Here is a 24,939-nt window from a genome sequence, read left to right on the forward strand (position 1 = left end):
CAATGAAATTACAAATAATAAAAAATCTGTCACTATCAGGCACCTAATACTCTTTCTTTAATACCGTATACGTAGTATTCTGCTATATAGGGCTACGGTAGATAACCCCCAACACCATTCAGTTAAAGTTCCTCCTTGAGTAGAGTTGCATAATGTTTAGTTCTTTCGGTATCGACAGTGAAGGTCATTACATCGGTACCCGTAGTACATTTAGTCGCGGAAAAAGGGGACAAGGTACCAGAGGCCGAGGAACCAGCGGTCGTGGTACCGTTGCTCATGGAATTCGTGGCCGTGGTACCACTGCTCATGGAACTCGTGGTCGTGGTACTACTGCTCATGGAACTCGTGGTCGTGGTACCACTGCTCATGGAACTCGTGGTCGTGGTACTACTGCTCATGGAACTCGTGGTCGTGGTACCACTGCTCATGGAACTCGTGGTCGTGGTACCACTGCTCATGGAACTCGTGGTCGTGGTACCAGTGGTTATGGAACTCGTGGTCGCGGCAATAGCGACCAAAGTACCAGTGGTTTTGGAACTGATGAAGCATCGGCAAGACTACACCCGGCTTTTTTAATGCCACCGCAAACAGTTCGAGAAGTTCATTCAAACGCCCCACGTTACAAAAGAAGAAGCTCTGCAGAAGGAGACACTCCTCAAAGGTATACATGTTGGTATTAAGACCAGTGGACATTTCTCCTGCCATTCTGGTAGACAGGCAAAATGACCCATTATTTGTTTTGTATGCCTACAAGTGTTTTTTCGTGCATCCAAATACTGCAGAACCAGAAACTGTTTTGGCGACAAAGTGGATTTTATTATTCGTCGCGATTCAGGCGAGACTGTTTGCCAGTTATCTACAATAATACAATTGGTTGCCAAGTATCTACAGTAATACACTAATTAGAACACACATAATTTCGCACACGCTCGGTCATGAACAGGTATTGCGTAGTTAAAATAGTTTACAAGGACAATTGTGTATGTTTTTAATTACGACCGAAAGCGTACATTGATGGTTTCGACCGCAGTTACGCCGTATATAGAATATAAGGGAAATTGTTATATAGTACGGCGGGGGAAGATGGGACATCTGTTCATTCTATTTTCTCGTTCCATTTAGTAGTAAACAAAGAACAGTCAAAGAATTATAAAACCGTATCCTCACAACTCTCATAGACCGTTGTTAATTGTTTAAAACACGATCAGGATATTTGGATATTATGTGCTAAAGGTGTCCCATCTTCCCCAACAGTACTATATGCTTAGTTGTAGGGCTCACGTTAGCGTGCTCGTACGGTTGCGCAATAGTTAGTATGCACAAATGTATGTGTACACAAGGGAGATTAAGTACACTCTTGTGCGATGACGTTATACTGATTCCTCCTTTCTGTTTAATCTTTAACTAATTCTAAATTTACTTTGGTTTGGCGCACTTTGACACTTATACTCTCTTTATTGACACAGGACTGACAATTTGCAAAGTCTCTTTAAACAACTGAGACGTATCATACAAAAGGATGATATTACCCCAAGACAAGCTGTCATTGTATTGTCAACAGAGAAAGCTGGCTTTACTAATTGTCTCAAGCAAGAAATGGACAAGGGTAATCATATTAAACAAGTATACTTTAAAGACCTCACATACATAATACACCAACGAAAAGATTTACATTATTTTTAATGATTCTTTATAGGTATGACAGAAATGATGCTTTATGCTTGTGGCAAAATAGCTCAAGCAGACGGTCCACGTCAAATTCTGCTGGAAATTCTATTGGAAATTATCAATAGCGGTTTTTGTAACAAAATTTTAGCTTTGATTTGTGCGAACTCAACTACAAGGTATATTTAAATCTTAACAAACCATGTTTTCAAACTGCAACTACTGATTTAGATATCTGGTTACAATAATTTGGTACACCCCTGCAACTATAACCAACTATCTTACAGAAACCCTGATCCTAAAAAAGCAGCTAGACAAGTGTCATGCTGCCTATATCTGATGTCATTGTGCCTTGACCTTATACCCAAGCATTCAACAAAGGAGGTAAAATATATAAACAATTTATTTTACAGATAATACATTCAAATTCTTTAATTGCATATAAACCTTCCACAAATATTTTAACTTAAAAACTTTATATGCATAATAGCACCTCATTTCTACAATGCTTTCTGCATTTTTAACCCATATTTTCTGCTTTGCAGCTCCAAAAGTCCTAACCTTTTTAAGGAGTTCATGTTAACTACACAACCTTTTTCTAGATTTCTATGTTATTTGTTGCTGTGAATAATGTGGTCAATAAAACTACTATTGGACGCTTTGAAAATATTACTGACCGATTAGCAGAAGTGACAAGTCGTAAAGACGAAGTAGTTAGGTATATCCACATAAATTTGAACACAGTTTTACTTTAACTAAAAAATAAATGTTTTTTTTTGTAGAAACTTTATAGAAGATCGCACTGAAAGCAGATATAGCTCACATGATTACAGACAACCACCAGATAACTTTAGATCTATATCTGTCTTTCCTACTCTAGAGGACATCATAATGACAAGCAGGCCGTTTTTGAGAAAAAATCAAATTGATTCTGCTTATAACAGGTATAAAGAATAGAACGATTAAGGACAAATAGTAGTGTAGTAATAAAAACAAGTACATATTTTTTCTAACCTTCCAGTGTGGATGACTATCTTGATGTTCAGTTTCGTTTGCTACGAGAAGATTTTATTCGACCTTTAAGAGAAGGAATTCAAAGTTATCATAAACTTGGTAAGTAGCCTATGCATATTGTAAACAAAGTATTAATCTGTAAAACTAAAAATGTTGTTTATTGTTAGGTAAAGATGCTACTTCGTACCAGATTTCAAAATTGGACGACATCAAGGTATATCAGAACGTTCGTGTTGAATTTCCACAACCAAGTGATACAGGTTTGTAATGCAAAACAGTTAATTTAAAAATAAGTCATACATACAAATTTTCAAAAGTGACAAATAGTAATATTGATGATTGGATCTATACAACCCAACAATGAGGTATTTAATTTTAAATTTAACTTAACTTAGCTATTTATTTATCAGGTATGCAATACCTTGTTCACTTTGACACTGAGATGCTGCATCGAGTTGATTGGGAAAATTCAAAACGATTTATGTTTGGTAATCTTCTTTGCTTTTCTTCTGACAACTTTAAGGTAGCGCACAGCTCATGTTTGCGCAATAATAAATACCTTTTAATAAATATAAACTTTCCTGATATTGATGTATTGTTCCCACATTCCAAAGTTTAGCCTTGTTTGACATGACTTAAAGTTTAATTTTTCTTTGTAAATTTTAGTTAGTCGTGTTTGTCTTTGTAATCCTTACAGGAACACTTCTTGTTTGGGGTAGTTGCAGAGAGGGATGCAAGGCAGTTACAGCATGGACACCTCATGGTTAATTTTGTAACACCTGACCAACCTTATGAAGAAGAAGAGTTAGATTGGAATGATAACACCAGTACAGGTACAAACTATACACTATGAAACTCTATAAAATATTTAGGCAATGCAAAAACTTAACCCAACAAAATTAGATATGGTTTGCCTCTGGATTGGGTAACTGTGCCATAGAGCTGTTTATTTTTAAGGAAATTAATTTCAAGGCATTATTATTTATTTTCCTAATAGTTATGTATATAGAGGACATTTAACCACGCATCTACTTATGCTTTGCAATCAATAGTATAAACAGCCACAGAAAAATAGTTTTACAAAAAGAATAAAGTTTAAAACATATTAAAAGTAAAATTAAAAATTTAGAAACAGACAATCCGTTGGTTGACATGTCATTGGAATACACTCTTATTGAAACAGATGCCTTTTTTGAAGCATACCATCATGTTCTTGCTGGATTAAAAGGTAACTTTACCCAAACCTAACTCAGAAGATAACTCTGGCATAATTTAGTTTCCACTCATTATGTATGTTTTTAATTTTGGTTTTACAATCGGAACAATTTCTTTATAGAAACATACAATCTACCTGTGCATCGATACATAGTCGACTGCTCCAAACAAATACAATCACCATTGTATCTGCGCAACTCTGCTTCCATTTACTCTTTCAAACCTTTGCTTGGTATGTAATTATGAAATATTACTGTTTGTTTCTACTCAGTCAGCTAGTATGGCGTAACTTTGTTGAAAATATTTTAATATATAATTTTAACATGCTAGAAAAACCTTTTCCTGCTGTAAATGTTTTGAACCACTCCCAATGGCCAACTGCTGCCAAGTTGCACTTAGACGAGTCACAAAAGTTTGCCTTGCAAACTGCCATTACAAAAGAGATAGCATTGATACAAGGCCCTCCTGGAACTGGAAAGACTTATGTTGGGCTTAAAATGATGCAGTTGCTGTTAGCCAATTGCGAACCAAGGTACAAATTTTTTTGTTATATGTCTTGTATTTTGTTTAACTGTTTTGTGTTCGGACATAGTGTCATTTCGAAAGAAATAAAAAATCCAATTCTTGTGGTATGTTACACCAACCATGCACTTGATCAATTCTTGGAAGGAATAGCAAAGTTTCATCCTGAAGGAATTGTGCGTGTGGGTGGCCGTTGCAAAACTGAGAGTCTTAAGAAATATATGTTAGGTGAACTTAAGCGAGCACATAGAGGTTTTGGATTTAGGGATGTTAAAGGTAAATTCTTTAATGGATCTTAGGTGTAAAAAAATTGAATAAGGTAAATTGTGCATGTCGCTTAAAGGGCCAGTTTTTTAACCAACATAATATTTCTGTGTGTAGTTTTTAAAAAACTGCTTTGTAACGATTGTAGCCAAATATGAAAAATTGCTTTTAGCTGATGAGGTTAGTTTTAACATTTATTTTTTTCAAAACATGCTTCCATAGATGAGGTTAAAAATGCGATGCAACCCATCCAAAATGCTTTACAAATGTTACAAGCATCAAGCAGATGTGTTATCAGTCTCTCTCAGTTGCGACCCGTGATTCCAACAAATTTATTCCAACAGTTTGTACAGTACTACCAACTAGGTGAAGAAAACTATAACTTTTGTATAAAATATATAAAAAGTTGTACATATGGTCATAGGAAAGCTTAATGGCTTAATATACATATTTCCAAATACCCATAAAAATGATATGTAATACTAGATATTATATATAAAATTATTTTGTATTTATATAAAAAAAAACTCCTGTTGTAGTTGCTTCATTATTCTACAGGGAAATTTAAATCAAGCTACGACAATGCTTTGTTGGATTGGTTAGGATTCTCCAATGTTGAAAGCTTGACCACCATAAGCTATATTGTCAAAGGTAAAATTCGGAAACCTGTTTTGTTACTGTAGCCTTAACAAAATCTTTACAACAACAGAAGTTATACCTGTTTGGGCTCAACCACTTCTGCATCAGGGGTTCCAAATAGATCATATTAAACAAGCAGTTGCTGCATCAGGTTGGTGTATTCTTTTGCCTTGCAACGCTTGTTCCATTCTCATCTTCTGTAATCATGGCAATCATATAACCTCTTTAGATTAGCATGTGTTTTTTATCTAATGTTATATAATGTTTGCATTTAGAGAGCCTAGATTACCCTCTTGTTGTCACTTGGATGACAATCCATCCTAGGAATAATGATCCGGTAAATATACAACCAGGTATGTCAAAACAAACTGATCAAGCACTTGCTTATTTTATGTATTAACAACCATCCATATTCCAGACATAGTCTACAATTTTTTGGAATATATGGATCTTCCTGCTAATGTAGCACATCTTTTGGATGTGTATCATCAGATCGAAGTGAAATGTGCTGTCTATGTCCTAACCGAGGACCAACAATATAAAAGTAGGTGTTGCTATCTTTATTTGTATAAAATGTACAACGGTTGGGTGACAGTATGTATGAGCAATTTTAGCTTTAATACATATAACTTTAGTCTGGCGCCGTGGCAAAGTGGTTAGCGGGCCTGCCTGTAACCTAGAGGTAATGGGTTCAAGGCTCGTCGCTGCTACCATTGTGGGCCTATGTGTCCTTGGGCAAGACACTTAACGGCAGTTGCTCCAACCCAGTGGTCACTAATGGGTTGTCCAAATTATCAGCCATACACAAAAATATGAAAAAATCCAAAAAAATAATCACCCACAAAGTAACATACATGGTAACTCGTAAGCTGGCACGAGGTGTCAAATCCGTGTTATAACGACTGTCGTTTTCCGGCCACGCGAGGATAAAGTAAGTTACATTCATTTATTCATTCATTCATAACTTGGTTTTAGTGTCTATGAAGCAAAAGAAGTTCTCAATTCATGTTGAACAGTGGTTGAAGCAGCGAAGTCGGCCAAAAGGTGGGTTTTGATAGAGGGTGGTATTTTAGTTAAATCATATAGTACAATACAAGTGGAAATGTTGAATATGTCTAATTCATACTATTATTTTATTTTTTATGTGTAAAACACTGCAAGTTATATGAATAGGTACCACCGATATGTCTATGTTAGCACTTAGGCAAATATGACCTTAATTTTCAAATACAGTGTATAGTTGTTTGGGTTTTGTATAATCAACCCAAAATAACCGTAATGAAAGTTTCTATTTTAAATTGAATAAACATATTTATGCAGAGACTACAGTACAGGATGAAGCAAATGTTTACGATGAAATTGATTTTGTACAAGACACACGAAAAATGGACACAGGTTCAACAAAATTTTGCACTCTTTATTAGGATACCTATATAAATAATTCTTTATTTTAGACTTTGAATCTAAGAACAAAAAAAATTATCAAGAGATTTATAATATGAGAAACTCAATTGCAGCAACAACCCATCAAACAATTTTTAACAGTGGTGAGTTTTCAGTAGAAATATAAAAACAAAAATATCATCTCCCATGTACTGGTTCCTTAACTTTTCAGAAGCTGGATTCCAAATGACAAAATCAGACAAGCGAGCAAAAACCAAGGCGTTAAAAAAACAGTTAAACCAAACAAAAGCAATGTCAAAATATGATATGGAAGCAGTTGAAAATATCATGTACCTCACCGAATCCGAAAGATGGGAGTTGTATAGGTAAATTTAGTAGTATTTAGGTATACATACAATTTGTAATTAGATGCATATCTTGGGTTGATTAGTTCTTTTGTAATCACGAATAACTAAGACACTCATACTGATACTCTTTGGCATATGTGTCCTTGGGCAAGACACCTAGGGGTGACTAATTAGTTGCCCAAATTAAAAAGAATCAGAAAGCTGCAAATCTGGTAACTCATTTGCACACAAAGATTCTGCGAATTTCACATCTAACTGCGATGTGGTGTCGCAAATTGAGGACAGAAGTCCATGACATACTTAAGTCCAAAACCATGACACAAGGGGTGTTGTGGATGGAGTCAAGGAAAGAGTCACACTGGTCGCATAAACCACTTGGGCTTTCTGGGTTTTGGGGATATGGACCCCTCAATAAGGACCCTACCGACATAGAACGTGAAATACAAACAAAAGTTTCCACTCAAGTCTTCTGCAACTTGTTTTATAAGTAGGTTAATATAGTTGATTTGTTCTGTAGAACGTGGGTCGACCAATGGAGAATACCATATAGAAACACGGTTGCAAAACACATAAACAACTACAATAAACAAACTGCAAAATTAAAGGAAATCCGTGAAGAAGAAAGTTTTGCAGTTTTAAGGGGAGCTGATGTTATTGGAATGACAACCACTGGTGCTGCGAAGTACAGATCTATTATTAGCAGATTACCGGTAAGTAAAATAGACAACAATATGTAGAGAACCATACTTGTTTGTGGCGTAATTCATACGTATCCACTCTTGATTTATTTATCATTCATATCGTGTACAGTGTTAATTATAATTTTAAGGTAAACATTGTTACTTTTAATTAGGACCACTGATGAATTTGATCACCTACCTTTTTCGACAGGTTAAAGTGGTCATTGTAGAAGAAGCAGCAGAAGTGCTGGAAGCTCACATTGTAACATCCATGCCACAAAGTACAGAGCATCTTATTTTAATTGGAGATCATCAGCAATTGAAACCTTCACCCACAGTTTACGATCTTGCTAAAAGAATGAATTTGGACGTTTCACTTTTTGAGAGATTGGTAAAATATACTCTAATTTATATTTATACAATTTAATTTTCTTGACCCCTTCCTTAATGTAGGAATATATATTTCCTGATCCATGTTAATGTGTTGAAATTTTTTAGGTTAAAAATGAGCTGCCTTTTGCCCAACTAACTTGCCAGCATCGCATGAAACCTCGCATAGCTGACCTCATTCGACCTCACATTTATAAAACACTGACTGATCATGAGGTCGTCAAGAAATATGAGGATATTCCCGGAGTTGAAAAAAGTCTTTATTTTATCAGCCATGGCAAAATGGAGGATAAGGTTACAGATGGCAAATCTAAGGTGATCCATTATGTTTTACTTTGAATAACACTTGTTTTTAGCATACAGTATGACTTCATACCATGATTTTCTTTAATAATTTGTATAAACTATTATAGTATCTCTGTTAATTTCATCCCAGTATTTCTTTTGACCGACAGAAAAATCAACATGAAGCAGAATTCATGGTAGGACTTTGCAAATACTTCCTCCTGCATGAGTTTAAACCTGAGCAGATTACTATCTTGACAACTTATACAGGTCAGTTTAGATTAACCAGGTCTGCACCTTGATATTTTTATTGAAATGTAAGAGGAAGAAAAACGCATTGTTTGTAGTAATACTTATAGTTCTAATTAACAACACTGTTTATAAAGGCCAGTTGCTTGAGTTGAAAAACATTATTCGCTCAAGTGCAAATGAACTAAAGGGGGTGTATGTAACTGCTGTGGATAATTTTCAAGGAGAAGAAAATGATATAATTCTTCTTTCTCTTGTCAGGAGCAATGAGCAGGTAGTTGTTGTAAATTTGTAATGTGTATGCTTTACAGTTTACACCCATTAGTTACTTTTGTAATAGCGGTGTTATTTTGTTGTTTTAGAAAAGCATAGGTTTTCTTAAAATTCACAATCGAGTGTGCGTGGCACTGTCTCGTGCAAAAAGAGGACTTTTCTGCATTGGAAATTTACAGGTGACAACATTTAACCATTTTTTAGTTAATAGTAGACTTCAAACATTATGTATTATGTTGATTCTAACAAATTTTCCTACTTAGTTGCTTCGAAGTGAAAGCAAAATTTGGGAGTCAATCGTATCAGATTTGGAAAGAGATCAATTGATTGGACCTGCTTTAAAGCTACAATGCAAGAATCACCCAGAAACTTGTGTGTTAGTGGAATCTGCAAAAGACTTTCAGAAATTCCCAGGAGGTTCTGCGATGTTTTTCTTTTTTAAAAAATAGCACTGATTTTTAAAATTTTCTATCTTAATCAGGTAGTTGTAATGTGCCATGCAATTACCGTTTGGATTGTGGACATGTTTGTACACGTACCTGCCATCTAGATGACTCTGACCATTCAAAGTTTATATGCAAGAAACCTTGCACGAAAGCCTGCCCTGACCTTGGTCACAAGTGTTTGAAACAATGTTGGAAGGATTGTGGCAGTTGTCCTGTATTGGTTGACAAAGTATGCATTTAATATTAAACTTTTTGTAGTAAGCATTGGTGTTCAAGGAAGACAGTATGCCTAATTGTAATATAAATAGCTGTAATGTTACATATAGATTAAAACTGAAGATACCGCATGAAAAACAGGTTAAATAGTCTGTTATTTTGTTTCTGTTTTAGACCATGCCAGTTTGTCAGCATATCCAAACGATGAAATGTGGAATTAAACCCGAAGATTTTGTTTGTAAAATGCCATGTCCAAAAATGTTTGGTTGTGGTCATCAATGCCAGCTCTACTGTGGCGAAGAATGCAAACCATGTGGAGTAAAGGTTGAAAAGGTATTTTGATTATCTTGTTAATTCCTTTTTGAATAATTTCATTTTTGTTAAAAAGTAGTACTGTAATATAAAATAATTTTTTAGAAAATACCGAAATGTGGCCACACACAAGAAATGGCATGTTTTGAAAGTCCATTACATCATAAGTGCAAAGAATCATGTGAGAAAACACTAAGCTGTGGTCATAGTTGTCCAGAGTTGTGTTATGTGAGATGCCCCTCATGCAGAGTAAATGTTGAAAAGGTATCTTGATTTAACTAATTCATTTCTTTGATGACTACTTTCATTGTTTCTCAAAACATAGAGCAGTAAAATAAATAATTTTTTTAGAAAATACCGAACTGTGGACACACACAACAAATGGCATGCTCTGTACCTCCAATGCTTCATAGATGCAAAATGCCATGTGAAAAAACGCGAAGCTGTGGTCATAAGTGTCCGAAGTTATGTTATATGATATGCCCCCCATGCATTGTAAAGGTTAAAAAGGTATAATATGTCGTTACAATGCAAAAAAGAGCTGCTTTTGGATTAATATGATTTTATAGACAATGCCTACATGTGACCATGTACAAGAGATGGAATGCTCCTGTGATCCTAAATATTTCCAATGTCAGGAAATATGTGATAAAACTCTTCCATGTGGACACAAGTGCAAAAGGAAATGTTCGGAAATATCTTCTGAATGTCATGAGAACGTTATAAAGGTAAAGTGTATGATAAATTGATAAGCTTCAAATAATATTTTTACTATTTTTTAAACAGAATCTTTCCTGTGGTCACAAGAAAAATATGCGATGTAGTGATGATGTTGCATCAGTCAAGTGTTATTCGAATTGTGAAAAAGTCTTGAAATGTGGCCACCTATGTGCTAAGAAGTGTTGGGAAGAATGTCCTAATATCTGCTGTGTTGATGTTACAGGTTTGCATAGTGTAGAAAATGTTAGACAATGCATGAAATATAAAATACTGCAAATTTTCTTTGAAAGTAGTTTTTTCCATAGGTAGGCTTATGTGTAAATACCATGACACAATCCCATGGCCTATATGTCAATCCCAAGACACAACATTTATTTGGCCACAGCATAAAATAATTAGGGTTTTAATGATGGAAACAAAATTTACAAATTTGTTTTGCAGTAAAACTTCCAGCTTGTGGCCATGAAAAAATAGTAAAGTGTAAAAATATGCGATGTAGTGATGATGTTGCATCAGCCAAGTGTTATTCGAATTGTGAAAAAGTCTTGAAATGTGGCCACCCATGTCCTAGGATGTGTTGGGAAAAATGTTCTAATATCTGCTTTGTTGATGTTACAGGTTTGCATAGTGTGAAAAATGTTAGATAATGCATGACAAACATAAGGCGACATTTAAAAGTTTTGTAAGTAAATTTTAATTTAGGCTAGGCTTTTATATGAAATAGTATTTACTTAATAACACAGCATAAAAGGATTGGGATTTTAAAGAAGATCATAGTATTTACATTACATTAAAATTTGTTTTGCAGTAAAACTTCCAGCTTGCGGCCATGAACAAAATGTGAAGTGTATTGCATCTGAAAAGCCGTATAGTATTCCATGCAAACAAAAGTGTGAAGCAGTTCTTGACTGTGGACATGCATGTCCTGGTAACTGCACTGATTGCCTTCAGGTATAGGAAAATAGCTTGAATTCAATATCTTATCTATATAATAAAGATGGAAACTTTCATAAGAAGGGGATACAGTGAATTAAATCTATTTAATAAGACAGTTGTTCACTTTAGTATTTTTCACTAGACTATATCTTTACTCTCTTATTTTTCAATTAAATAAAATTTCAAAATAATGTGACTAATCAATGTTTTTAGGGTCGGGTACATGAAAAATGTGAAAAGAAATGTGAAATAAAACTCAAATGTGGTCATCCATGTAGTGGTACTTGTTCTGTACCCTGTCCACCTTGTACAAAGAAATGTAGAATGCAATGTGTGCATAAAAAATGTGCCAACACGTGCAGCTCTCCATGCAGGAAATGCAGGTAATGGTAAAAATTGTAACCTAATACTATTTTACCTAAAACATATAGAGTACGGTGAGGAAAGATGAGACACATTTAGCACATGTATAATATTTGAATATCCTGATCAAGTTTTAAACAATTAACAACGTTCAACAGAAGTCGGACGATACGGTTTTATGATTCTTTGAATGTTTTTCGCTTATTACCGAATGGGATAAAAAAATCGAATAAATGGGTGTCTTCCCTCACCCTACTATATAGATTTTTCCATTATACAAATCTCTTTTGCTAATGAACCTATTTTTACAGCTATGCTTGTACATGGAAATGTGCACATTTTAAATGCACAAGATTGTGCGGTGAGGCATGCGATCGCCCCCCATGTAATGAACCATGCCCAAAGGTAAAAATCACTTTTTTAAATATCTTACTATGTTGATGTAACATAAACAGCTACAATGGGGATTTCATTTCAGTACAGCAAAAAAATTACAATTTTTCAATTTAGATTCTCAAATGCAAACATCCCTGTATTGGGCTGTGTGGAGAACCATGCCCGAAGTTGTGCAGAGTTTGCAACAAGAGGAGTGTGGAGAAATCCATAGGAAATACAGAAAATCCAGAGGATGCAAGGTAATGTATTAGGCATTGGTATTCATAAAATTAGGGTGATGCTTTGATTTTGTTTAGGTTTGTTGAGCTGCCAGGCTGTGGACACTTATTTACAGTCAAAAAATTGGATCAAATTATGGGGCTTGATGTGCATGGCAATTTCACTGATATTACAGTAAAGCATTGCCCAAAATGCAACACTGCTATTACTACATGCACAAGATATGGACAACTATTGTCACTGGAGTGGAGGTATATTATTTAAAAATATTACAAACTAGATTTAATCCCAAGCACAAGCAGCCTAACCAAATTGTGTTTCTGACATTTGGTTTTTGTTTAGTTTATATGTACAACACTGTAGCTCAATTGGTTAGCGCGCTTGGCTCTAACCTAGAGGTAATGGGTTTAAGGCTCTTCGCTGCTACCATTGTGGGCGTATGTTTCCTTGGGCAAGACACTTAATGGCAATTATTCCAACCCAGTCACTAATGGGTTGTTCAAATTATCAGCCACATAAAAAAAATGTCCAAAAAATAATCACCCACAAAGTAACATACTCGGTGGCATGAGGTGTATGAAACAGCACACCCGTGTTTAACGACTGTCATTTTCGGGCCACGCGAGGATAAAGTAAGTTACATTTATTCATATGATTAAAATTTGGCCTAGTAATGGGACAATTTTATGCACAAATAATCATTAGGGTATATAAATACATCAAAAAACGCAATTTTATACCCTTAAACCAACCTGCTTGTTTAAAACTTTATTTTGAGCAAATGTTTATTCCGTATCCTTGGTGTTAACAGGAATGCAAATCTCCTTGAGCCATTGGTCACACCAAGAAAACATGACTTGATGGCAATAAAGAAAAAATATTCAGAAACCCTATCACAAAATAAAATGCATAATGCTTATACAAAAGAGGCATTTAATTTGGTGCAAAAAATTTCTGTAAGTAAAGATGAGTTCTTTTATTTTATATTGTTAGTTTTCAGCAGTTTTAAATGTTACATATAAAAATATTTATGAGTAAAAATAAATAGTAATATATATAACATAATATATATATATATACCTGTTAACCTGTATATTTGATTGACCCAAACAAACCATTTATTACCAGTTCTATTCTTTTATGGATATTCTTTTATCTCAACTCTATTCTTTTATCTCAACATCCAACCTAAAATTAATTAAAGTTTGAATTTGAACAGAAAACTCCAATGACCAACTCTCAATTAAATTTCTGTAAGATGAAACTCGCAAATCTCTACAAGATAAATGAAATGAATATTCGCACAGAGAATTTATTGAAGAATATAACATCCTCTAAATCTCTACTGAAACAATTTCAAGGTAAGCAACATGACCAAGAGATTACATATGGAATTGTTATAACCCGGCACGGTGGCACAGTTGGTTAGCGAGCATGCCTTTAACCCAGAGGTATGGGTTCAAGGCTTGTTGCTGCTGCCATTGTGGGTGTATGTGTCCTTGGGCACACTTAAAGACAATTGCTCTAACCTAGTGGTCACTAATGGGTTGTCTAAATTGTCATCCATACACAAAGATCTAAAAAAACAGTCACCCACAATGCCACCAAATTACATTCGTGGTAATTCGTAAGATGGCAGGATGTGTATGAAACAGAACACTCATGTTATACCGCCTGTGACTTTACTACCCCGCGACAATAAAGCAAGTTACATACATTCATTCATAAAAGTTATAGTTGTATGTATGTATGTATGTAACTTACTTTATCCTCGCGTGGCCGGAAAACGACAGTCGTTATCACACGGGTTTAACACCTCGTGCCAGCTTACGAGTTACCATGTATGTTACTTTGTGGGTGATTATTTTTTTTGGAATTTTTTCATTTTTTTTTATGTATGGCTGATAATTTGGACAACCCATTAGTGACCACTGGATTGGAGCAATTGTCGTTAAGTGTCTTGCCCAAGGACACATACGCCCACAATGGTAGCAGCGGCGAGCCTTGAACCTATTACCTAATAGTTACAGGCAGGCTCGCTAACCACTACGCCACGGCGCCGGACAAATAGTTCACCTAAATAACAATAACAGATGTGAAGTTTTGAATGGTTGATATATTAATTACCACAACACAACTTCAACATTTTTGTTATCTAGAGTTACAGTTATATGAGGTTCGTAATATGCAGTTTATTCTCACAGGCATTGCTGTTGCGGTTAATGTTCTTGGCAAAAGACTCATAAATGAAAAGGAACAACTTTCAGAGCAACAAATGAGAGAATTTGACAAGGAAGTCAAACACCTAGACATATTAATACTTATGTATACAATATAATTGACATATGGTTGTTAATTTAGTCATTGCATAAGTCTGTTAATTTAGGGATGTTTTGGAAAATGTACTAAACTGTACTACTGGCATCTACAAGGTAGATAATGTATATATCTAATATTTATTTACCTAGCCTACTTTACTTCTGATTTTTCTTTAAGGCTAGATACGGTATTAATTTCTTTTCAGTCTTATACTTTTATTATTCCAAAATATTATTGGTAAATCAAGTGTTCGTAGTTTTCAAACATGACAACCCCAATATACAATACTATTGTTGATATTACTAACGTCGTTTTATACATAAACACAACAAAATCGGGTACCAGATATAATCTCATATGGTTGCAGGTCACCCTTGTCTTTTTCTATTGCGTTTTTCTCATTATATCGTCAGTTAGGTAACGGCTATATGTATGCCCAGTCTGCCCACTTATTCCTTTATGCACACGTATTTGATGCTTAAAAAGTTGTCGTTTTACCGTGCTGGTGTCGGATTATGTTGAGCTTGGTACAGGTTATACAATCTACACGGCAAGGCGAAAATGGACCGCGGTGGGTAGACAGAACACCTCAAACATAACAAATGCTGAGCAAACTATATTTGACTAAAATCTGACTCTCAAGTAGTGAATGGGTGGAAGGTCACAAACATATATGCGGTACTGAGATAATACTGCATTTTTACTTTCCGCTCGTGCCCACATGGCTGACCCAGTCACAACTCCTATACCCAAACCATCAAAGGGCCGAAAACCTCAAAAATCCTATGTTGCCCCACCGCATCAACGATATCCTTTCAGCATCCTTTCACAAGCTTCAGTTACATTTAGTTGGAGTTTGGTGTAATGAATTACCGTTTTTAATTCTCCAAATACAAAAGTAACGAATTCAGTGTGTAATATAATAGTTTGTTTTATTGGAAAATGATGGAAAGGTAATAAAAAACCTTTCTCAAAATTTTACAGTGGTATAATTAATAAAAACACAATATATCCGTTATACAGCAATGACATATATAGTTATTACACTGGTATTATTTTGTGAAACTTGATTGATTGGAATGGAGCGGGTAACAGGAATAAAACAAAATAGTGAGACATGAGGCGATAGTATTATCTCACAGTTAAGAAACGAAAACAATAATGATAACTAGAGTTACAGACAAATAGCCTAGATCAACATAAAAATATATTTTTAAGACATAACATGATACCATTCCCACTACAGGTTAACAGACTTCAATATATGAAGAGAGGGGAAATCTGATCCATTTGCTGGAGCTATTATTTCATACCAAGCACTTCTTGCTACCTCTAAAGCATAACAAATATGTGGTAAAAATAACCCCATGACATGACCCCATGACAAGTGGCTTGTTGCCTGACACATAAATCTTCTTTGTTTTTTTAACACTTTTTTACAGATTTTAATTGCATCTTCTCGAATCCTTGTAAAAGGAACTGCCCTTTCCAATTCTGCATTTACTAAAGATATGATTTTCTCGTGCAGTTTATCCAGAGTTTCCTTACTTGCATGACCAAATTTCTATGACAGTTCATGTTTATAGCTTAAAGCAGTACAAAGTGTTTATACCTTACATAAAATAGGTAAATTTGGAATTAGAAAAGCACAAAACCTAATAAAATTTTAATAGTTTCAACACAAATCACCCCTATATATGACAACTGTTTTTATTTTAAATATATGGTTAAAAACTAAAACCAACTTCATTGATTCCAATAGTTAAAAGAAATGTCAGGTGGAAGTTTAGCTTGGAAGTTACTGAAGATGGCTTTAGTTTTAAACCAAAAGAGAAACTGACCAGATCATCCATGTGTTATGCACCACAGGAAAATTTAATAAACAAAATTAAAATTACCTTTTTTACTACTTGCAAGTAGTCTTTCTTGAATTCTTCGTAAAATGTATCAAGCGTTCTTTCTACACGTTTCTGTTTCAAAAAGATTTTGGTATTCAGTGGCAAGTGTATATTCATTTATAGTAGGATGGGGGAAGATGGGACACTTTGTCAGACTGGACTATTTTTAATTTTCTTTTTACGGAACCCCATTTAATGATAATCCGGAAAGTAATGTTACAGAATTTTTCGACAATATTATCACGACAATATAACACACGCGGTAAAGCTGATTACTGCTTTTAAATAATAAAACATATATATTACTGCTTTTAAATAATAAAAACAGTTTATTTTGAACAGGTAAAAAAATGCGAAATAGTAAGGTGCTAATTTTAAATGCTCGCTAAATTATAGTAAAGCTGATGAAATTTTTTTCGAGTGTGAACGTTTAAACTAGTTTATAGCTTCATAAAACAACCTTGAGTATTTCGTACAGTTTGATTTTGTCTCATAAAACTAGTTTTAGTTTTGTGAAAAAAACTGAGATATAAACATGAGGAAAATCTGGTCCGGCGCCGTGAGAAAGTTGTCAGCACGTCTGCCTGTAACCCAGAGGTAATAGATTCAAGGCTCGTCGCTGCTACCATTGTGGGCGTATGTGTCAGTAGGCAAGACACTTAACGGAAATTGCTTCAACCTAGTGGTCACTAATGGGTTGTCCAAATTATCAGCCATACATAAAAAAAAGAAAAAATCTCAAAAAAATAATCACACACAAAGTAACATAGCCTACTTGGTAACTCGTAAGCTGGCACGAGGTGTATGAACACCCGTGTTATAACGACTGTTGTTTTCCGGCCACGCGATGATAAAGTAAGTTACATTCATTCAATAGGCAGGGTCAATATGACTTTAATTTGACATAAAAACAACAAAAAAATATTGGTTTAACGTTATATATATAAAGTTTACGTGGAAAACTTCAAAGGTTTTCTTTTAATTCAATAATTTAAATAAGATACTGATATAATAAAAAGATAATATTTTGAAAATATATTTGAAAACCAGTCATTTGCACTTGGAGATAATTTATGAGAAGTGGCTTGTGCGAAAAACAGTGTAGCAATACCCATTTTGTAGAAAAATGTAAACTTAATTAATAGTTATTATTTTTCTGTTATTACAAGTTCATATACATTTGTGGATACAATATTTATCAATTAATGTTCGAACAATATCCATTGTTAAAAACTATAGCAGTATGGCAAGGAAAAGAATCTTTAAACTTGATTTTAAAAGCGTACAGTATTATTTCGTGTTATTTACGTGTATTCCCAATAATAAATACACTTATTAATCAAAATTAACAATGATTTTAAACTGTCCTGTTTTATCTTGTGTTTTTTTGAATTTGTAAAATTTCACCTGTTGTGCGAATCGCTAAATAACTCCTTGTGTGTTATATTAGATTTTTTTGAACTGTTGTCAATAAATAAAGAAATGATAGTACTAATTCGTGGTATTACCAAAAAAACGCCATCTATTTTGATTTTGGAAATATTTGGCAATATTTGGTTAAGTGTCCCATCTTCCCCCATTTTACTATATATTCATAAGCCAGTGTTTTTTAACATTTCATGAATAATTGCGAATTTACAGAAACACCTTAAATAGGAAGTTAAAACTTTATAAAAGTGTTCACTAAAAATTTGAAAAAAAATCATTGGAAAGTCTTTAACTGCTTTTAAAATTACCAATTTCTGTGCATTCCCTTTTTCAAATTCTTCATGTTTCAATTGAATAACATTGTGTAGATACCCTTCACACTCCTTAACCAAGTCCTGGTTACACTCACTGGTGGATGTTTTGAACGCTTCAATTGCTTTTGTTTTAGCCAACACTTTTGCTTTTTTAACATCTTCTAAATAATGGCCACCTGCAAACTATTTGAATGAATGTTTAATTTACTAAAACAGCTCATTTGAAATAAGAAGCTTAATAATATTTTTTTTTTCTTTTTAGGTTCTCTTAATTAATTAGTTTTGTGCCCCTCATTCTCACATTCTTTTACCAAGTCGTTGCAGTAGCCACTGGTGGATGTTTGAGTTTGATTTATCGCTATTGCTTTATTAACATTCATCAAAGGCTGACGTGCAATCAATTTGAATTATACTTTGTATATTTAGTTTTACCAACAGTGCATGATATTCGCAGGTCGTGAGCTACTTAATGTTAATCATATTTTTGATATGTTTTTCACTGAAAATTTGAAAATTTAAAAACTTGTCTTTAATAGTTTACTTTGTTAAACAATTTAATTTTTTCACCGCAACTGAGCTTTAATTGACATAATATTGAACATAATTTACATAAAATATTTTTACAATTGAGGCAGTAGCCTGGTAATAAAAAAAAATTCTAAAGATCAAGTAATTTCATTACTTTTAAACACACAGTTCACATATTGTATTTATAAGCCTTTACTTACCTTTTGCATTTCCTCCATATAGATATTCCCAGCAACAGCAACTTTACCCATAGTTTTGTTTTTTTCCTCTGCCTGTATTTAGAAAGATACAATGTTTTCTGTTATTTATCTCTTCAAATGCAACAATGAAGATCAAACTAATTAAACCAACAAAGATAAGAAGTTGAATGAATAAATGTAACTTATTTGAATGAATGAACGTAACTTACTTTATCCTCGCGTGTCCGGAAAACGACAGTTGTTATAACACAGGTGTATATACACCTCGTGCCAGTTTACAAGTTACCATGTATGTTACTTTGCGGGTGATTATTATTATTATTATTTTTTTATGTATGGCTGATAATTTGGACAACCCATTAGTGACCACTAGGTTGGAGCAATTGCCGTTAAGTGTTTTGCCCAAGGACACATACGCCAACAATGGTAGCAGCAACCAGCCTTGAAGCTATTACCTCTGGGTTGGAGGCAGGCACACTTACCAACTGTGCTATGGCGCCGAATGAAATTGGTAGCAAAACAACAGTCAGCAAATTATACTACAGATAACTAATGAAACAATAGTATCAATAAAAATGTGACTGCTACGTCCAGCTTATTCAATACAACAAATACATAGTGAGTTGTCAATAGTTAAAAAAATGTAAATGTAACATAAAATGTGGATCAAGACATAACAAAAACAGCTACCTTCTTTTCATTGTTTCTTAGTTGTATTACTTTATATTTAGATCTTAAATGGTCGACCAAACTCGTTCGATGTTCTAAACCTACATCTCCCTCTAACATCTTAAATGCATCAAATTGCTGCAATGCTCTTTTTAGGCATTCTTCGTAAAATTGTTTCAATATCTTTGGGTCAATGTATTTTTTTTTCGTCTAAAAAATAACTTTTTGCAAACAGAACATTTTTAAAATTTTGTTTACCTTTAACTTCATCGCATCAACAAATTCCCTACCAATTCCATAAATTTTCAAGTGAAATTCAACCATTTGAAAGATCTAAACCAGAAAGACATTATGTTGCAAAACTTCTCATTTTGTTATCTACATGTTAAAATATTAATCTTAATGAAATTAACTATTTCATTGAGTTCATTTAGTTTGAACTTAATGAAATGTAATTAAAATTTGGCATTAAGGAAACGCGAGGTATTTGCATAGCGGGAAAGCTGTAGAAGGTAATATACCATGGACCACGAGTGCTTTCATCTACTTTGTGCGACTTACAACTTGTTGATGATTACATAAATTTTCTCTGGTGTTGCCACCAATAAGACAACCTATTAGTGACCCTTGGGTCAAGTGTAAAGGCTCAACTAGTATTTATAGTTTACTGGTAGTGGTGGGACAATTTAACCATGATTGTAATAATTTTCAATGCTGTTTTATCCAAAATAACTGCGAGGTAACTGGAGGAGAACCTAGCTAATTTTCAATCACCCCTAAAGTAAATAAATACTTGTCCTATTATACCTGCATTATTGTAGGTGGTTCATTGTTTTCCACTGTCTCATCAAATTCTACCGCAAGCCCCATAGGATCTTTACCAGTACAAGGTTGACCATCATTGGTTGGTTGTGTGGTTGACTGAACATTAACATTAGAACTATTCACAACAGAATCTTGGATGTTCGTATCCTTGATTGTAATATTTTGGGTATTGGAAAATTCACCTAAATAAGTTTAAAATGGAAACACATTGAAGTAAAACAGCAAATTTATTTCTGCATTTAGAATACTATATCATCTTTTGGGGTAATTATCTTATCATAACACTGCATGATAAATAGGTCAAATTATTTTATTTGTAGGTGATTAATTTTGGTGGATTTTTCTAATCATCTTTTAGTATGGCTGATTGGCTGACAATTTGGGCAACCCATTAGTGACCACTGGGTTGAAGCGATTGCCGGTAAGTGTCTTGCTCAAGGACACATAGGCTCACAATGGTAGCATTGAGCCTCAAACCCGGTTTCCTCCGGTGTTTCGGTAAGCTTTTAAACCGCTGTACTGTGGTGATGGCTATGTAAATATCATTCTACATTGAATTTATAAAGTGTTTACCTGACATATTACCCATTGTTGCCAGTATTGATTGCATGCTTGTCTCATCGTTTGTGTGTGTGGTTTGTTGTTGATTAATACCAGAACTGCCAACAGCAGCATTTTTAAAAGACGAACCATGAACTTCCACATGTATTTGGTTATGAAAATAAGAGCCTGAATGAGTTCAATGAACAAAAGTCACATACGTTTGACAACAATAAATTAGCATTATTCATTTATTCATTCCTGCATTTATACCAAAATCTCTAAAAAGTTGTAAAATTACATAAACATTACAAGATTTTTGTGGCGATTTGTAATTCCGTACAAAAAAATCTAAAATAATCCTAAAAATTATTACTAGTGTACCTGGTGTGGTTGGCTCATTGGTTGGTTGTGTGGTTGAATCATTGGTTGGTTGTGTGGTTGAATCATTGGTTGGTTGTGTGGTTGACTCCTTCATTGGTGCGTTGAATTATTTAAGACAATATTATTACTTTTCACGTTTTCAGGCAGATATAGCATTATGACAAGATTTATATTATGAACATATTTATTCTATTTCAAACTTTATGTAATCTCAAACTGTAGTAATTCAATATCACTTACGTATCTTTGAAAACAATCCAAGATTCCGTCTATCAATGATTGTAATTGTTTTTCTTTACATTGTAATCCTTGTCCAATTTTGGATTCAGTGAATCTGATCATTGATCTTATAAATGCACGTTCATGCACACTTGTTACATCCTCCGTTGCCCAATTCTTCTTAATCTGTTATAATATATAACGGACAATTATTAAACGTTATTTTATTAAAAGTACACAAACTAAAATTTCTGTAATAAAATTTACATACAATATAATAATTACCTTATTCAATAAATCCAGATAAACCTTTTTATACTCAGCTTTCAAGCTTGTTAAATTCTTATTAATTGCTTCCTGCAAAGAAGATAACATGAATACAAATGAATTGGAACATTTTAATACAGAATTATAAATTTACCAATTTCTGTGCATTTCTTCTTTCAAATTCTTCATGTTTCAATTGAATACCATTGTGTAGATACCTTTCACAATCCTTAACCAAGTCCTGGTTACACTCACTGGTGGATGTTTTGAACGCTTCAATTGCTTTTGTTTCAGCTAACACCCTTGCTGTATCAACATCTTCCAAATAATGGTCACCTGCAATCTGTATATATCATATAGTCTTTAACATATTGTCTATAGTTTTGTTAATACCTTAGACATGGCAAAATTTCAATCAATTTAAAACTAAGTTTATTAAATACAAAAAGCAAGAAAATTTTCATTTATTTTTAAAATGTAACACATTTACATGGACTTAACTTTTACCTTTTCCATTTTCTTCATATATACATATGTAGCTAAGTCAACTTCATACATAATGTCATTCTTTTCCTTTATCTAAAAGAAGCAAATTGTCATATTTTATTATTAAACAAAAATCAAATACCTTCCATGTAGTGTTGCTGTGTTGCATCAGCGCATATTGAGTTTCCAAATGGGTTCCTAGTACTATAAAGTGTTTTAAACTCTCATCTGCATCATACACATCATGATCCTCATATTCCTGCATTGCATTCTGGGAGCATTCGGTGTGGAATGCCTCCAATATCTTTGGGTCAATGTATTTTTTTCCTGTCTAAATATATTTGTTTGTTAGAGTTCCCATTAATCCATTCCTGTTAACAATTGTTGTTTATTCAACATTTAAAATCTTTCCTAACTTTTAAACCAATAGGTGCAATTAAACAATAATGTTTTTACTTAGTTTGTTATTATTTTTAACAATGGCTGTCTATTATCAAAAGCTATAAAAAAAGAGAAGAAAAAGGGTAAATTTCGGTTCAGTTTAGTGAGTTATAATTATTTTAATTGCATGTATTGCACAATGTACACATAGTTCCTTTTTAATGAAACGGTTAAACTACACATGGGACTATACAAAGAAGACGGAAATTTTTTTCCGCTAGAGGCGGTAATTATTTAAATTAAAAAATACGGAAAAGAACAAAACAGCACTACAAAGTGTTAATAAGTGTAAAACAAATTAATTAAATAATAAAAATACCTTTCTAAATACATAAAACACTAGTAAGAACATATTTCCCACATTAGGTCGGTTATATACGCTCTTTCGTTGTGTTTACTGTCGTTGAGTCTGTGGTGTAGCGGTTTGCGTGCGGTCGTAAACTCTCTTTGTTTCATTTTTACCGGGTTCGAGTCCCGCACAGTGGAATACTTTTTTTATATTTTTTTTCAAGTTTTTTTTGTTTGACGAGTTTGGGGTTAGGAGTTGGGGGTTAGGGGTTGGGGGTTGGGGGTTAGGGGTTAGGGGTTAGGGGTTAGGGGTTAGGGGTTAGGGGTTAGGGGTTAGGGGTTAGGGGTTAGGGGTTAGTGTTAAGGGTTTATATCTTATGTGTATAAACCATGAAAGTAACTGCTCCCCATAAAATAGAGAAACGAATTTGTCATCGCCTCCTAGCGGAAAAAAATTTCCGTCTTCTCTGTATAGCTCCATGTTTAAACTACACAACCAATGAACTTAATTGAATGGTTTGGTGAATCGCTTAAACATAAATTCCATCTTTTTTCAGACAAATGTGTGCCCATTCATTACCGACTTTCTTACTTTTGTTTATTCCTTACCTTAGACTGCATCGCAGCAACATATTTGCTTTCAATTTCAGCAATTTTTTGTTCAGCAAATTCAATTCTTTGATCAACCTAAACAAAAAATTCCGTAATACATTTTTATAGGGCAGGAAATAAAATTATTAAAAGAGATATTATGAACATACCTTCAATAATGTGTGAGCTTTAGGTGTTCCACCACTTTTCATCTTTTTATCAAGTTCCTCCCCTAACCCCATAAAAATCTCACCAGATTCCTCGCTCATTTTCACAATAGGTACATTTTCAATCTCTAAATCTAAAACAGAATTCCCATAATTTTAAAAAACATTTAAATACAAAATTGTACTAAACAAATATATTTATGATTAATGTGCTTGTCGGTGCTTTTACATGCTATCTATCTGCATTAAATCGATTTGGTTATATGCGTGGGGTCATTTTCATGTGTCGCGGGTTATAAAATCGACTTTCGTTTTTCGACCACACGAGGATAAAGCAAGTTACATTCATTTATGTATGATCTTTAAATATTAAATGACTGTTATTAATATACTCCCATGGCAGGGCGTTCGTTATAATACCTGTTTCATACACGGGGCATACCAACGAAAAATGAAAATTTGTGTATTGATAGAAATGCTAAAATGTAAGTTGTAACCATTCATAAATTATAAACAAGCATTTCAGATAAGAATACAAAATGCAAATTTTACTTGCCTTAAGTTGGTTCATAACTACAACAAAGTCATCGATGTTCAAAACTAAATTGTATATATCACTCCGCAGACTTGACTAAACATACTTGGGGTTTAGTTCCTCATCGAACAAAGAACGCCCACTTTTTAAATTAGTGTTTCCCAAAAATAAGAAATGTTTTTTTACTTTTAACTAAAAACATCATGCAGTAATAAGGTTTACAGAAATTTCTAAGAGTGATTTTACCTTAATTTTTGTTTTGGCAACACTGTTTTTCATCAGTGT

At 33.8% G+C, this 24,939-nt stretch overlaps 2 protein-coding genes and 1 long non-coding RNA gene across 12 annotated transcripts; 1 reads left to right on the forward strand and 2 right to left on the reverse strand.

The window, feature by feature from the left end:
* The first annotated feature begins 152 nt into the window (after positions 1–152).
* Positions 153–15,797, forward strand: LOC149736553 (NFX1-type zinc finger-containing protein 1-like). Of its 3 annotated transcripts, XM_089876106.1 has the most exons (45): positions 153–661; positions 1,467–1,606; positions 1,697–1,844; positions 1,953–2,049; positions 2,268–2,383; positions 2,448–2,609; positions 2,687–2,778; positions 2,847–2,939; positions 3,090–3,202; positions 3,377–3,512; positions 3,809–3,907; positions 4,016–4,126; positions 4,225–4,426; positions 4,487–4,692; positions 4,903–5,046; positions 5,239–5,331; positions 5,390–5,470; positions 5,595–5,672; positions 5,738–5,863; positions 6,295–6,363; positions 6,640–6,714; positions 6,774–6,866; positions 6,935–7,088; positions 7,588–7,780; positions 7,962–8,141; positions 8,249–8,455; positions 8,596–8,695; positions 8,812–8,948; positions 9,037–9,126; positions 9,211–9,364; positions 9,429–9,622; positions 9,784–9,942; positions 10,027–10,185; positions 10,273–10,431; positions 10,491–10,649; positions 10,708–10,864; positions 11,083–11,117; positions 11,485–11,592; positions 11,791–11,960; positions 12,252–12,345; positions 12,451–12,575; positions 12,633–12,806; positions 13,367–13,511; positions 13,775–13,916; positions 14,760–15,797. In XM_089876106.1, the coding sequence occupies exons 1-45, from the start codon at positions 153–155 to the stop codon at positions 14,891–14,893; spliced, it is 6,312 nt and encodes a 2,103-aa protein (XP_089732232.1). In that variant the 3' UTR covers positions 14,894–15,797. The 3 variants fall into 3 exon arrangements, with proteins under 3 accessions (XP_089732232.1, XP_089732231.1, XP_089732233.1); XM_089876105.1 differs by having other exon boundaries at positions 4,225–4,692; XM_089876107.1 differs by lacking the exon at positions 10,027–10,185 and having other exon boundaries at positions 4,225–4,692.
* On the reverse strand, positions 2,572–13,446 carry LOC149736554 (uncharacterized). Of its 5 annotated transcripts, XR_016384871.1 has the most exons (6): positions 13,308–13,444; positions 9,487–9,605; positions 7,950–8,100; positions 5,399–5,516; positions 3,101–4,625; positions 2,572–2,742 (listed from the first exon to the last, which is right to left on the reverse strand). It is a non-coding gene; the product is annotated as an uncharacterized LOC149736554 (long non-coding RNA). The 5 variants fall into 5 exon arrangements; XR_016384868.1 differs by lacking the exon at positions 9,487–9,605 and having other exon boundaries at positions 13,308–13,446; XR_016384869.1 differs by having other exon boundaries at positions 7,950–9,605.
* Positions 14,339–24,277, reverse strand: LOC149736555 (uncharacterized). 4 transcript variants are annotated; one of them, XM_089876126.1, is made up of 16 exons: positions 24,123–24,277; positions 23,971–24,048; positions 22,775–22,963; positions 22,654–22,725; positions 22,301–22,489; positions 22,165–22,236; positions 21,901–22,065; positions 21,661–21,748; positions 21,310–21,465; positions 20,719–20,918; positions 20,170–20,244; positions 19,933–20,121; positions 19,243–19,314; positions 18,509–18,697; positions 16,773–16,844; positions 14,339–16,438 (listed from the first exon to the last, which is right to left on the reverse strand). In XM_089876126.1, the coding sequence occupies exons 1-16, from the start codon at positions 24,219–24,221 to the stop codon at positions 16,115–16,117; spliced, it is 2,229 nt and encodes a 742-aa protein (XP_089732252.1). In that variant the 5' UTR covers positions 24,222–24,277; the 3' UTR covers positions 14,339–16,114. The 4 variants fall into 4 exon arrangements, with proteins under 4 accessions (XP_089732252.1, XP_089732253.1, XP_089732254.1 ...); XM_089876127.1 differs by lacking the exon at positions 19,933–20,121; XM_089876128.1 differs by lacking the exons at positions 14,339–16,438; positions 16,773–16,844 and having other exon boundaries at positions 18,516–18,690.
* Positions 24,278–24,939: the final 662 nt, after the last annotated feature.

This window comes from Ciona robusta, chromosome 4, assembly GCF_009617815.1.
Source record: "Ciona robusta chromosome 4, ASM961781v2".
NCBI lineage: Eukaryota > Metazoa > Chordata > Ascidiacea > Phlebobranchia > Cionidae > Ciona > Ciona robusta.